The sequence below is a fragment of the Taudactylus pleione genome, unplaced genomic scaffold, assembly GCF_031769625.1.
Source record: "Taudactylus pleione unplaced genomic scaffold, aTauple2 ptg000093l, whole genome shotgun sequence".
Classification (NCBI taxonomy): domain Eukaryota; kingdom Metazoa; phylum Chordata; class Amphibia; order Anura; family Myobatrachidae; genus Taudactylus; species Taudactylus pleione.
This window is the reverse complement of record NW_028284495.1, coordinates 14,899,476-14,914,868: the sequence shown is the minus strand read 5'-3', so window position 1 is coordinate 14,914,868 and position 15,393 is coordinate 14,899,476. Positions and strand designations below refer to the sequence as shown.

General features: G+C 46.2%; 2 protein-coding genes across 3 annotated transcripts in view; one reads left to right on the top strand and one right to left on the bottom strand.

Moving 5' to 3' along the window:
* The window catches only part of TRAPPC8 (trafficking protein particle complex subunit 8), a 166,859-nt gene extending 162,024 nt beyond the window's left edge, over positions 1–4,835 (bottom strand). For both annotated transcript variants that reach the window (XM_088469576.1, XM_088469577.1), the window contains exons 1-2: positions 4,437–4,835; positions 1,825–2,019 (exon numbers count right to left, since the gene is read on the bottom strand). In XM_088469576.1, the coding sequence (XP_088325702.1) occupies positions 1,825–2,019; positions 4,437–4,593 (352 nt within the window). In that variant the 5' untranslated portion in view covers positions 4,594–4,835. The remainder of the gene's footprint in view (positions 1–1,824; positions 2,020–4,436) is intronic.
* A 7,742-nt stretch (positions 4,836–12,577) lies between these two features.
* RNF125 (ring finger protein 125) overlaps positions 12,578–15,393 on the top strand; it is a 42,872-nt gene continuing 40,056 nt past the window's right edge. Inside the window, exon 1 of the mRNA XM_088469575.1 lies at positions 12,578–12,866. Coding sequence (XP_088325701.1) covers positions 12,733–12,866 — 134 coding nt within the window. The 5' untranslated portion in view covers positions 12,578–12,732. The remainder of the gene's footprint in view (positions 12,867–15,393) is intronic.

The following is a 15,393-nucleotide window of genomic DNA, read 5'->3' as shown; positions in this document are numbered from 1 at the left end:
ATGGGCGATTAGCCGACCACCCATACACGTGCAGCAGAGGCCGCGGGGAGGGGCGCATGGGGATAAAGACATTTGTGCAGGTCCATCCTTTATTCTTGCATGAAAACCTGAAAGTGCCTGCGCTAGGAGATCATATGAACTGTCAGAGAAAGGTGCAAATGTAATGTCATATGGGCACGGCAGCACTCAAACGTAAGTAACAACTCATCTACTTTAGTACTCTACATAGTTCACAAAGGCTCTCAATTCAGTATTAAACACTGTAAGCAGAGACTTTAGTCTCACATTTTTACAATTTTCAAACATTAGCCCAAACTATACTAGTAATATACACAACCATTTCTATACTATCACTCAGGTCATTCAACTTTTTCAAAACAGTAAAATGAATTGGTCAAATCTATAAATGGTTGACTAAACAATCCAGCAATTACTTAAATAGCACTCACAAAAAACAACAACACACAAAACCAATGATATATTCACACTTTCTTAAAACTGGCATCTGCAATGTGCTATGTCAGACACACAATAGGCATATGCACGACAAGCTATTAGTTCCAAGTCACTCATACTGCATTGGCCTGCAGTTATCACAGCATAAGTCTTTGTTCTGTCAGAGATCATTGTACCCTATAAAGAATATCATGTCAATACCCACAATAATCGAATGGTGAAGCGAAAAAAAAATAGAATAGTACATACACTACTGTTATGCATTCAAGCTTCACGATCCCGCTGAACAGGTAGTCATGAATGCTAAAAATGTAAGCTTATCCAAAGAATGGCTAACAAAGAGGTTGTCATATAAAGACGGGAGGCCTATAGTAACTATAGGCCTCCCGTCTTTGTATGACGACCTCTTTGTTAGCCATTCTTTGGATAAGCTTAAATTTTTAGCATTTATGACGCTCCTTTTTTTGCCTGCGCGCCGTAGGTGTGCGCATGCCATCGGCTCTTTCGATTGACTTCATATATTTTTGGGCTCTTTGCCTCCGACTGGCTGGCCACCCCTGCTATAGTATATGGCACTCGCGCCCATTGTCTAAACAATTGTATAGCTCTGTCAGGTGCCTATTACTGGGCACGCAAAAAACTTTGAATTCCCCCCTAGGACTGTAACCTAACTTTTCATAGGGGGGGGGGGGGGGGGGGAATTCAGTTTTTAGTACAGCAATATAGCACACGGATGAAGAGCCCTGCACTGTAAACACCCAACTAACTACTTCTGCTCACACTCTCCTGAGCGCTTTATGGATAGTTGCGATTTTACCGCTAGAGCTAAAAGCATCGCATCCAGCACTTAAGTCAGGAACTGCCTGTTACCGTGACTATGCCCTGGAATTAGTCCCTTTATACAGCATTTCCGGACTTAGAGCTATGTCGTCACGCTGGGAAGTGAATTTCCCCCTTAAAAAAGCAGAAAGTTACCAAAATTAAGTCATTTAATTCCATAACAATCGACCTGTGTGGGAGCAGAAAAAGAAAAGCCATAATACCTTTACACCGGGGGCAGGTTTACGAGATGTTGGATTTACAAAGCAGCCAATGATCAGTGGCTTTGACCGATGGATTTCAAAGGGCAATAGTTCTTAATGTAATGCTAAACCACGCTGATTTACCATTACTTACAATTGCCATTTAAAAATTATTGGTCAAAGCCACCTATTATAGCAACTTGGTAACCCCAACATTTAGTAAATCTGCACCCAGGAGTGTCTGCTTTTCCGCTGCCGATGGATGAAGATACCGTATACAAAGTACTTTGTGACTAGCAGATACAATGTTACGTAACAATAGAGAATAAAACAATTATAGTCTTACCACTGATATTAAGGTCATAATCTCCAGCCGTAATGACATTCGGTACTAGACCTTCTGTAGGTTGGCAGGAGGAGACAACATCATTCAGGAGCTTGCGGATTGCTGCTTGTAAGGGAGGCTGAGTAACTATGTTGTTTACGGATATCTTCAGGTTTTTTATTACATGAAGCTGATTGCTGGGATCCCGCATATGAACTTAAAATTTAAAACAAAGAGAAAATAGTGTTAAATTTTGTAACAGGCAACCTAGATGATGGATGTAAAAAGTCCAGCTCACCAAAAATTGCATCGTTCCTATTTTACTACTGTACAAGAGAGGAAAGAGTATTTAGATGAAAACAAGGTAGCAAAATTGAATAAATTATAGTTGGCAAAGCAGAGTAATCACTGCTATTTCACCACCAATGTATAGAATGCATTTTCCTATAGCCTTCAGAATATAAGGAAAATATTCAATTATGCACGCTGTTAGGTCTGGGAACGCCCTCGCACCTTAAACAGGGTGTTTATTCGCGAGAAACGGGCATTCTCCAATTAAACTTCCCGTCGCAATGCTGTTTTCCCGGCCTGTTTGTCGGATTTCTCCTCGCACCCCTGGTGGGGTGCGAGAAGAAACACTTACCAGCACGCTGAATTTGCGATCAATAGAATCGAGCCCATTGAGGGCGATCCAATCCTCCAATCCTACGCAATGGACGTGATGTGCCATTCCGGAACAGCACATCACACCCGTCGGCATCGTTGTTGGCTCTACCGTAAATGGACGAAATGTGTGCAGCTGGAAATCGCTGCGATGCCTGGCGGTACATTGATTTTAATTAATTTCCCGCCATTGAGAGATCTATCAAGCCTTGAGGACAAGTGAAGGCCTTGCCCATAGCAACCAGATTATGTATCTACAGTACCAAGTCCAATTGCTGCATTGTAAAGTTCTATAAATCACTTGGGAAATAGCCATGAAAAACCTCAGGTTTCAAAGTCTTTTATAGCTCAAAATAAATAATGAAACTAAATGCCTGTTGTATACAGAAATTTCCACCTTCAATTTGTCGGTTTGTTTGTGGCTTGCCACAAAAGTTACAAAATACCTAGCTTTTATAATTTTATGTTTTTTCTACCATGTCTTTAAACACAGTTGTGGTTGTACCTTTTGTTATCCCTAGGATCGCATCTTACAGAATTAATCTCTGGATGCCATTGCATCCAATACAGATAACATAGTAGTGGTTTGTCACGATTTTGAAAAAAATTAAATTAACAACACTACTCAAATAAATGCATGGTTAAAAAGCATATGATGATAGCAGAAAGATAAAGCAATATACTTAGAAAGCAATTGAGGAGGGCATGTACAGGGCAGTATGACAACTCCTAATATTAACTTGTAAAATCACACATCACAGAGATATAACTGACCATATAGTTGGGAAAAAATTACAGCAAAACAGCTTTTAACAGTCTTGTGTAGCTTACCTCCATGCAATTCACTTGTCATGACAGGAAATAAAAGTTGAACACACCTGATGTACAATGTCCCTGTCATGTTGTATGAATATAAAATTATTGATTACATTAATAGATCCTCTACACCAGTACTTGAGCAAAAGTTACTTATTTAGCACCTCAGTCATTTTGATTGAACCATCTGTACTCAGGCATGGATATCCTTAATACATGGACTGAACGGGGCTTTGAGGGCCAAGCTTGGGAAACATTGCTCTTGTTTGGTTTGACTACATAAAAGTTCTAAAGACCATTTCCCTTCCTCACAGGAGACATGAACAGCATCTGACTTTGATTCCTGCAAAACAGAAAAATCTCATGCACTACCTTGTGCCCTCCCTGCACGCCCTCGCAACGCGCCCCGTGCCCTCCCTGCACGCCCTCGCAACGCGCCCCGTGCCATGCCTGCACGCCCTCGCAACGCGCCCCGTGCCCTGCCTGCACGCCCTCGCAACGCGCCCCGTGCCCTGCCTGCACGCCCTCGCAACGCACCCCGTGCCCTGCCTGCACGCCCTCGCAACGCACCCCGTGCCCTGCCTGCACGTCCTCGCAACGCACCCCGTGCCCTGCCTGCACGCCCTCGCAACGCACCCCGTGCCCTGCCTGCACGCCCTCGCAACGCACCCCGTGCCCTGCCTGCACGCCCTCGCAAGGCACCCCGTGCCCTGCCTGCACGCCCTCGCAACGCACCCCGTGCCCTGCCTGCACACCCTCGCAACGCAGCCCGTGCCCTGCCTGCACTCCCTCCCTGCACCCTTTTGCAACGCACCACGAGCCCTCCGCAACCCTGGATGCCTGCAACGCACCCTATGCCTCTGCCCGCACACAACACACCATCCCAGCACGCACTCCCTGGAAGCCTGCAACGCACCCCGTGCCCTCCCTGCACCCCAGCAACATATCCTGTACTCACCCTACATGCCAGCATAGCACACCATACCCACCTGCAACTCAATGTCCCTTCACACTATAGGACCAATAGGTCAGTGGTGTGCCCCATTACTACAAGATGCTGCATTATACGGTACTGATAGAACAACCCGCAATATGAGATCCTCAGACACAGGCTGTAACGGATAACCGATGCTGCCCTTGCAGTAAACACTCACCCTCAGTGCTGAGTCTGCAGAAGGGCCGGACCAGCTCGCAGAAGGACAACTGGTTTTTCCGGGCGAGCGCCTCGGCCCCCTCACTGCACAGAGCCGCCACCTGTGGTATGAAGGAGTCCTGGAGGAACTCGTGTACGGAGAGCAGGCACTGCGCCATCCCAGGCCCGGGCACCGGATCCCCTCACACACCGGACAGTGATCCCCAATCAGGGCCCACACAGCATATCACTGCACCGCGTACAGCCGCACCGTGCGGGAGGGAGGCGCTGGTGTTGGTCTCCGGTACAGCACAGCTTCTTTTCCGCCCGCTCCCGTCAGCCGGTTCCAGCCTGTCACGTGACTTCCGCGCCTGTCACCAGGGCTGGCGGGGGCGCGCACATGCTCGGCACCGAACGCGAGAGGGCGGTGCCGAACTCGGCGTGACGTCAGGGACAACGCGGCTGGTCGTTACGTCACATGTTGTGCTGGTTAGTGAGAGTTAGGGCAGTTGTGGTTGGGGGGCCGGGCGGTCATTACTCATTATGCAGACTGCAGTAGGGACAGGGGGTCACACTGGGGGCAGAATGCAAGGGTGATCGGGACAGTTTTACCCGCTGATCGGGACAGTTTTACCCGATCAGCCTGCAATCGTAAAAGTGTGTACCCAGGGCAGGCGCAACCAGGCCCGCTCTGCTGTCACTGATACCCCCCTGAGAGCACAATAGCTGATAGCAGTGTCTCTGGCGAGTGTAGAAGTATGTCCAGTTGCAGATGCACAAGTGGAGTCTGTGGAGGACCTTTGTCCTTAGGCTGAAAAATAATTTATTATGGAAATAAAAATGTTATCCAGCTGCTGAGGAGGGCGGCAAATGCAATGTGTTTTTTTATTTTTTTCTGGATGGGGCATGGCACCTCATAAATTTGGCCACGTTCCCGTCCCCCCACCAAGTACACGGGCCCCATTCAGCTCTTGACGGCCCTGTGCACAGTACGTCGGTGACTGAGAAGTGAAACGGCTAAAGAGAATGCACAGATATGGCCCATCTTATGGGGGTGCTATGAGAGTGTTGTGGGCGTATTGCTGAAGTGCTTGTGTACCAAACTCAGTTGTTCCCTTTGGAGGCAATGCTCAGACAGAAAATCTGCCCCTGCCTTACGTTTCAGTGGTGCGACTGCTGGTGGCAGGACCTTCTCCAGGGGGACGGTGCAGGACGGTAATTCGTCGCCTCTTACCCACGCCATCGAAAATGGGGGCATGGCCTAATTACCATAGGCCATACCCCCTAAATGGCACGCCTCCCGTTAACATCAGGCTGGGGGCGTCAGTAGCTGGTCTGCCCCCAGCACTCTTCCTGCATCCATTCCTCTTCTCACTGGTCGAACATGCCTCGAACAGGCCCTGGCTGGTGGTTTATAAAGGCGTTCAAAGTGGGCGACTCAGTCCTTGTATATTCATACACCAGGGAAGGACTTTGCATCAGTATTTACATAAAGACGCAGAGCCGTGTCTCTGTCCACCTCTGAATAAGGTCCTATGGAATCAATTCAAATAGGAGTCGAGCCTAATTGAATTGACCCCTATATGTCCTAAAGATCATCAAAGGTGACATTTTAAATTGGACAATTCATGTACAGACTATAAAATGTGCACGATAATTGCTTATCGGGACCAGCATTTTGTGCAGCAGGCCAGATCAGATGAGCAGATGGGACATATTTTAACATTATAGTCAGCCTAAAGTTGGGTACACACCTAAAGATTTTCTGTCCAACTATCCAATTTTCTGTCCAACCATCCAACTAGTTGATTGGTTGGAATGAAAATCTGGTAAGGTATGGGAGTAACTGATGATCAGCAATTTGCTCCTAAATGCCAGAAAACAGATGAAAATGGTCGTCAGACAAGTTTGTTAAATGTTTGATCTAAACAATTTGTTCAAGCAACGGTTTTTGTTCATTTTCCGGCATTTGGGAGCAAATTGCTGATTGTCATTTGCTTTCATACCTTACCAGATTTTCATTCCAATCAATCAACTAGTTGGATGGTTAGACAGAAAATCTTTACGTGTGTATGCAGCATATCTCGACTGAGCGGATAATCCAGCTCTACTTGGACCATGTCTGAAAACTTTTGGTGTCACTGTATTGGTTCTTGGTGATCCGGAGTACACACCAACTAACTTTATGTGCCCGGTGTTAGCCAAGAAAATATTAATTCCCAAAAACGAATCTAATGCTGGGTATACACTTAACGATATGTACCCAGCACGATGTGGTCCCGGCGGGGGTGCCGGCAGTGACGGAATGGCGGCTGGGGGCATTCGGCAGCAATGTCGCTGACGACGAGTGGGAGTGCACATTGTCACTGACATAGCTGGTACACACTGCCCGATGTGGACGATATGTCATAGTCTAGTAGTGTGTACCCGGCTTTAGATTATGAATGAAACTGTGTTAACTGTATGCAGGATTTAAAACAATTCTTCATGCATTCTGTACTGGTCTGAAGATAATTGCAGTTTTCTGCTTTGCTTCATAATGATCCTATTTATTGTTATCTGAATATCATGCTACTTTTTGCAGCCACATGCAGCGATTTTAGACATATTTCCCTAAATCAGCTGCAATTTCTTTTATACACATGTGCATTAAATGCTACTCACACATTCATTTGGCCTGTATATAGTGTTGCTATACGTCCCGGTTTTTTACTGGAATTGAACACTGTCCTGGCGTCCCAAAGACATTTTTTGAGACGCCCATTTGTCCCAGTTTTGCAAGGTGCTGGACTCTGAAGAAGCAGACTCAATGAGCCAATCACAACTCGCCGCGTCATTACTCCGCCCTCTCTCTCTGTGTCTGATGTCAGACCCCGCCAAGTGGAGCCTTCAGTTCTGCGGTGGCGGTCAAGCAAAGACGTCGGCGGATGAAGAAGGAAGATTGGCAGCGCTGGATGAAGAAGAAAGATTGGCGGCGGCCCAGTGGCAGGAGAAAGAAGATGAAAACCGGAGAGTGCTGCAGGTGGTGGGAAGCAAAGAGGTAACCAAAGCTCCCCACTGCAGCCTCTCCCAGCTTATGGCTAGGCGGCCTTGCCCACCGGTAATTTAGCCCCAGACCACCAGGTGTCAGGGATTAGGCTCATGGGTGCAATCAGGCCTCACTCATGTTAGGTGGGCAGAGGGCCCATGCCACAAGTATAAGTGACTGAGCATTAGACCCAGGTCACTTTATATGCTCTATGGTAGACAGGCAATAGCCTGAGCTCTGGTGAGTGGCTGGGCATTAGGCCCAGTCCGCTCTTTAGTGGCAGATAGTTAAGGTGGGGTCTCTACTGTGTGGCATAAAGCTCCTTAATTACATGCCACACAGTAGGACCCCCCCTTACCTATCTGCACTTTAATGTGAATAAGAAGCTATACTTTGTGGCATACTTCATATAAAGGGCACTACTACTGTGCTGTTGATCTGAGGGCTTGTTCCTGTGCTGAGCTTGCAGCGCCGTGTATTGTAGTTTTTTTAGACTTTTGCGGGAGGGACATGGCCGCGCCTCACTTATTTAGCCACACCCCCAGTGTGTGCTGGTTTTGTTTTATTTTTAATATATAGCAACCTTACATGTACATGGCAAAGCAGTAATGGTAATGAATCCCCCCATGGTGCAAGTAAGTGCAGTTGTATGCCGCACTTACAGTACCTCCGGACTCGCAGATTTTTGTTCTCAGCCCCACGGGGCTGCGTAAAAAAATCCGCTAGTCTGGGGTGAGTTCAGCCGGTGAGGGGGAACAGTTGCAGTGCAGATGAAAGCATTTATACACCGTTGCAGCGGCAAATCGCCCATTTTGCAGCTACTTGGATTGACCTCTAAGAATGCTGTGGGAAACTCATGGAATTTACCAGCTCTCCAGTAACTCAACAGTCACATTGCCGGCTTTGTGTAGGTAAATACACTTTTGCAAAAAGCACCCATTTGCTATTGGTCTAAAGGTACACAATACAATCCTTTTCTCAAGTTGGTTGTAATGGGTTTTTCCCGCACCTTAACCATACCTCTCAACATAAGCTATTCCAGGAGGGACAAGATGCTCTGCTAATTTATGATACCACCACCTGAGTTGAAGCACCTTTCTTATGAGTTAATTAGTTCAACACAGGTGACAGCAATCATACATGTGCCACAAAGCTACTGCGGCTCTGGTCGCAGTGTGGGGTAAACTGCAGCCAGTCAATCCGTATGGGGGCGGAGCGTCTAAAATGCAAGCATGTTAACGGCCTTTAGGGTCATGCCGAAGCCAGCAACTGCATCATCAGAAGCAGCTTCACCGGCCTCAACAGCTGGACATTCTAAGCAATCTTAGGGTTGCGTAGATGTCCGATGATCCAGCCGGTGGTCGCGATGATAATCCAATGCTGCATCTTTGGACGCAGGCAGTGGATCTGAGAAGCCATCAGTGGGCGTCTTTTTAAGACGCCTCCTGCTGCATTAACATGACTTATAAGATCCGCTGCGGCTGAAAACACAGCACAGATCACTTCTGTGTCCATCTCTGAATCAGACCCATAGTCCTAAAGGGGCAGCTTTACTAATGAGTGGGATGTTAAAGCCGCCGGTCATTAGCAGCTTGGACCAATAGTTTTAAAAAGGCAACAGAAAAAAATACTAAACCCACGCCTTAGAAAGTCTACCCCAAAGTCTCATCATGTTGAAAAACTATTAATATTTAATGGTGTCACATCTTTAAGAGCTTATTGATTGTCATGTAGTTTGGGCAAAAATAGGAAGGACCACAAACAGTATCTGTAAAACACTGGTTTCTGTCATAGATTCACCATGTTGTCATATAAAGTTATGAATACAAAAGGATCATTTTAAGGTGCTAAACAGACTGAGTGTTGTGTGCCATCCTGATTTCTACATATATATATGCGCTTTTATATACTGTATGCATGTATGTATATATATATATATTATATATATATATATATATATATATATATATACACACACTGTGTATATATATAAATGCTTACAATATTTATCTGTTTGTTTTTTAAAGGAGGCTCAAATCATCCACATACATTGCCAAAGAAAATGTCATCTAAAGATACCCAAAGAGAGTCATAGAGGGAGAATTCAATTCAGTGAGATGTGCAAATGTATATATTACCACTTAAGATGGTAACCAAGTATCCCTTATTTTCCTCTGCTCTTCTATGGGGTGCAATAAAAAGCTTGAATTTTTACCGGTCACAAAGTACCTTTTCCCAACCATTCCGGGGGCACTTCATGGCCACAACGCTGTACTGAATTCCCCTCATAGATTCAGAAACATTGTAATGATGTTTGGATCAATGGCTTTTCTATAATGGGTGCAGGGTGCTGTGCACATGGGCCCATGTATCGGAGGTTGCACTGCGTTCCATACCTTGCACCCAGAACAGGACCTACTGTGTGTAGTGCAGTGGGTCCCCCCATGTATTCTGCCAGCAGTTCCATCTTTCGTACAGCACCATAAGAGTGTGCCACTACGCCCTGTGCTGCACCAGCCCCCTGAACGCCACTCAAGTTGTCATATCTGAGTGCCTCAGCTATCACCTCCGGAGAACTAGCCTGCTGCTCGGAGCATCCTAGAGAGGCTGCGACTGGCAGAACAGACCCCACAGCACTGTGAGAGAAGACATGTCTCTCCCCACACAGGGCGGGAGCTGGGAGCCAGAACAAGGCGCGGGTTGCAGTGTAAGGTGAGTACGGCTGGTACCTCTCCGAGGGCAAACCACCCTCTGCGACGGCATCAGATGAACCTCCTTAAGATCCAGCTTTCTGGTGATATCTGTGGGAGGATGGTGCTACACAGAGCGTTTACTATCTTCTGCGCATGTGCCACCTTCCTGAAAATATCACTAGAATGATGGAGTCTGGTTCTCTGCTAATTAGGCTTTCAGAAACTTTCTACACTTTGATGCTGTCTTTAGTGGTGTTAGACTTTATTTGTGTTGCTAAAACATCAGAATTACCTCTCTTCTTACTTGCAGTGGCGTAACTAGGGGGTGTTGGCAGGGGAACGTACCCTGGGCGTCAGTGGCGCGCGATGGGGGACCACCAACTGCCGTCCAGGTCAGTGATTTCAGTGTGTAGTGCGGACCGCACTCCACAGTAAAACAAACACACCGTCTCTCCCATAGTGCCGAGTGGGAGGAGTGGACGGCGGTGGGCGCAGAAGCGGGGATTCAGGTAAGTTTTGTGTATCTGTATGTTATATATGTAAGGGGCACTACTGGGGGGCACTGTATAAGGGGCACTACTGGGGGCACTCAATAAGGGGCACTGTATGTGCACTGCTGAACGCAGATTCCCGATGGTTGTGAATCTGCGCAGGTGCCAGACCATTACTGCGCATGTGCTGTACGGGTCTTGCATGATCGCACGCAGAGCTGCAGCAGACTGTCAGTGATTGACAGTCAGCTGACGTTTGTGGGCAGGAGGGGGTGGCGACGGCCTCCGTTTCCCGAAATGGAGGAGTGTTGCCGCCGTTGGAGGGGTAAGTGACCAGGATCTTCGTAGCCTCCCGGAGATTTCCTGGCCTCTTTGTTGTAACTGCAGCGACCAGCTTGTGTGACCCCATTGATCACTTAACTGGCTGATGTTATTGCAGATTATCCGATGCGTCCTTGCGTGCAGCTTTGCAATTACGTCCTGTGCTGAATCATGCCCAGAGCCCTCTTCACTCATATACTTTTCCTTCCCTCGCTTCTACCACCATATTTTCCCCACTGCTTACATTGGGTTCTGCCACCCTGCTGCTTGTTTGAGCATTATGACTGCTGGTGCAGCAATGTTTATAAACAATGGCCCTCATTCAGAGCCGCTCGTTAGCGGCAGTACGCTCGTTCCGAGCGATGTTTGCACATCTGCGCATGCGTACGGTTTTTAGTACGCATGCGCGAACCAGTCAGTGCGGCCAAAAATCGTTTGTACGCTATATAGCGAGTGCCTGCTATTTTGAGTGACAGAATGAGGCGTATGTGGGTGGTAACAGGGGAAGGTGCTTGAAAATGGGGAGTGGAGATCCGAACGCAGGCGTGCTTAAAGGTCAAAACGGGCGTATTATGGGTGTGCATAATTAATACAGCAGCGTCATTGCCCACGTCACTGGGTTATTTTATAGCCAGAACTGCTCGCAAATTTGTGGTAGCAAACACCAACCACAAGAATAGCGAGCAGTTTATACGCTGGTCGATGTACTCGATTAATCTAATAAATAGCGGACATGACGTATGGTGCGAGCGGCCAGGGGGCGTTTTTAACAAATAAACGAGCGTATGTTTTGCTCGCTCGTTCAGACTTAGAGGTGTGAACAGACTGCAATTTGCGAACGGATCATTTGAATAGCCACCCCTTGTTTTTGAACGAACGACCGCAAATAGCGAACGGCTCTGAATGAGGGTCAATGTCCTTGTTCTGCAATGTTCTGATTTTATGTCACTTTCTTTAATGGTTTTGTTCACACTGTTTGTTTACTTTGTAAGGTGATGCAGACCCCTTGTGACGCCATATAAATAAAGGATGATAATGCAAATACTTTCATGGCATTGACAATAGAATTGCCTAATGCAAAGGTGATGATTATTTGCAGTTAAGCATTAGCAGCAGCGCACAATGGGGCAGATGTATGAAGCTCTGGAAAGTGATAAAGTGCAGTGATAACTGTCCAGCCAATCAGCTCCCAACTGTCATTTTTTAAACACAGCCTGTAACATGACAGTTGGGAGATGAGTGGCTGGACAGTTATCACTCTGCACTTTATCACTTTCCAGAGCTTCATACATCTGCACCATTGGGGTAGATGTATGATAGCAGCACTTAACGTGCCGCTATACCGCTTCTTGCTTCGTACATCTACCCCATTATCAGGGACTAAAGTAGAGTTTGCCCCACTTGACAAATGGATGATGTTGATTTCGTACTACAGATCGCATGGTTGGGGTTTCTTTGTTGCTGCTGCTGGAAGGATAAGCTCCGCCTATTATATATTATATCGGATAGCAACAAGCACTTGTATGAGCCAACAGGAGGGGGGCTCGCATCCAGCAGCAGCGTGTCTCATATTACTAGTGCTCATCGTCCTGCTGTTTTAGTTCCCTCCTGTACTCCTGGCACTGAGCACATGCTACTTCCCCACACAATAGCAGACCCTTCCCATTGGTGAGCGCTGACTCTGCCTGTAACAGCACAGTAACAGTGTGGCAGCAGCAGTGGCCCGCACACACAAAGGGTCTCCCTGCGCCGGACACTCTCCTCCAGCTCCTGCACTTTCCGGAGATGGGATCTATACTAAGCAGCGAGGGGAGCAGAGGCAGCAAGACTCTCGCAGCTGAAGACCCAAACCCGAGCTATGACTGTGCGGTGTGCCTGGAGGTCCTGAATCGTCCGACGAGGACACGTTGCGGGCATGTGTAAGTCCTGCTGGGGTAATAACTAGATAGCACCTTGTACTTAGGGAATCTGCAGCTGCTTTATAGTGTTCTGTTTCTACAATGTCACATGAAACGAATACAATGTTTCACATACTAATATAGTACAAGATTGCTTTACCATCACTCCCTCCTCTCTGTCCGGACCTACACACATCCCCCAAGACTTCTCTCTTCTCTACTTGCTCTGCTTGTTGGACAGGCTCAATAAATATAGTGCTGACTGCTGATCCCATTTACAGCTCATGTAACCCCGGGCCCAGCCGTTCTGCTATCACACAGGCTTCTTTGTCTCTGATCACTTGCACTTGAGTTATTGTAAAAGCTGTCCCGAAGTAGCATGTGCTCCAGCAGCAGTCAGTGTTCATTGTTCTCACTAGTAGTCAGGTTATAGCGGCTGTAAGTACAGTATGGTTGTGTTGTGTGGCAGGTCAGCATTCACAGCACTGACCTACATTCCCTGGGAATATCCCAGATTGTTCTTTGTTCTGTCACCTAACTAAGCAACTTGCACAACACACATATAAATATGTTGCTTTCCAAACTGATTTGGGATCAACATCTGTAACAGTTCACTTTCCTAGTCTTCCCATAGACAACACTACACTAATACCAGATTTTATTCTTTTTAAACAAATGGTATGTGAAATAAGCAATTATCCATTCATTTGGCTAGAAGTAAAACAAAATGATGCAAGTTCTGTATTTTAATTATTTTATGTACGTGCGTAATAACCATACTACTGTGCATTAAATATGCATATTGATCCAATGTTCAACTATTTAAATACATGGATGTTTTAGTATGTCATCTGTCCTTTATACTGTAGATCTGCTGCACGGGTCATATCTCTATGCTGTTGTCTGTTTATGGTACAGTTAGGATATCTCAGTATTTAAGATTGCAGTTAAGATAAAAGCACACTTTAGAGGTTTTACTCTATCACAATTCATACAAAGTCTGTCTTACTTCCAAGTATAAAGGCATCTATGTACTAAAGCCTTGGAGAGAGATAAAGTGGGTGTACATAAAGTACCAATTCGCTCCTAACAGTCATTCTTCAAACACAGGGGCCTCTATTCATCATTACTAAAAATTCAATGGAGGTAATTAGGTTTAGAACTCGCATGGAGTTCTACCTAATTACCGGAGGAATTCATCATTCCTCCTCTCCATCAGTATCTATTCCGAACAGCTGTCATTTTTGTGATGACAGCTCAGAAAATAGATACTTTTCCCTGCCTGCTCTAACTTACTGCAGCTGTAATCAGTGCTGCACATGCATCGTTACGTTCACAAAAAGTGACCCATGCGTAGCATTGACTACAGCTATGGTAATTCTGTTTCGGTCCGGACACCCCCCTACACCCCCTTACCTCACAGCCTGTCAAAGGCTGCCGCAACGGATCCAGACCTTACGCCCAGCTCCGGTCTGCAGCGGACAGCACGGCAAGGCAGAGGGGGCGGGCTGAAGATTTTTTATTTAATACTATAGTATGTTCTCCCTCGCCGCAATGCTGCTGCTGCCGGGTAGCATCTCCCGTCTGTTCCCCGGTGGCACTTGTACGTGTAGTTAATTGAAGGAGCACTTACAAGTGTCACTGGGGAACAGAGGGGAAACGCTACCCGTCAGCAGCATTGCGGAGGGGAGAACACACAGTGCAGCAGCCGGAGCAACAGAGGGAGCCGAGAAGGACCTGCCCAGCTGAAAGCAGGTAAATATATCCCACTATACACCACCTGAGAGTGGCGTATAGCAACACCATCAAATTCCGAAATTATATCATTTTCGGAATTTGATGAATAGCCTAATTTCTATATCCCCATAGTAATGTATGGGGAGGGTGGAAATTAACACAGGCGGACTTAACCAGGAGATATCAGTGTGTTACTAAATACTAAAAGACTGTATTTAAGGAAAAATTTCCTTAAAACCGTTATTTTGATGAATAGGCCCCACAGCCTGTAAAGTGACAGAAGCTGATTGGTTGGTACTTTATCTCCGTCCACTTTCTCTCTCTCCAAGGCTTAGTACATAGAGGGGGAGATGTACTAAGCCTTGAATAGAGTTAAAGTATCAACCAATCAGGTCCTAACTGTCACTTTACAGACTGTGGGGTCTATGTACTAAGCAGTGATAAGTCTGTGATAAGTGCCAGCCAATCAGCTCCCAACTGTCATTTTTCAAACACAGCCTGTGAGATGACAGTTGGAAGCTGATTGGCTGGCACCTTATCACTTTCTTATCACTTTTCACTGTGTCACTTATCACTGCTTAGTACATAGACCCCTGTGTTTGAAAAATAATAGGAGAGAATTGGTTGGTACTTTATCTCTCTCCAAGGCTTAATACATATACCCCAGGCTCCTTTATCACATAGCTCTGGAAGTTGGTTTTGCTACAGCTCTATTTTGAGTAATTCATATTATGTGTTTAAATATGTTTAGAGTGGATCTAATATAGGTATATTATGCCTGAAAGTCAACAAACAACATTATATTTTATTA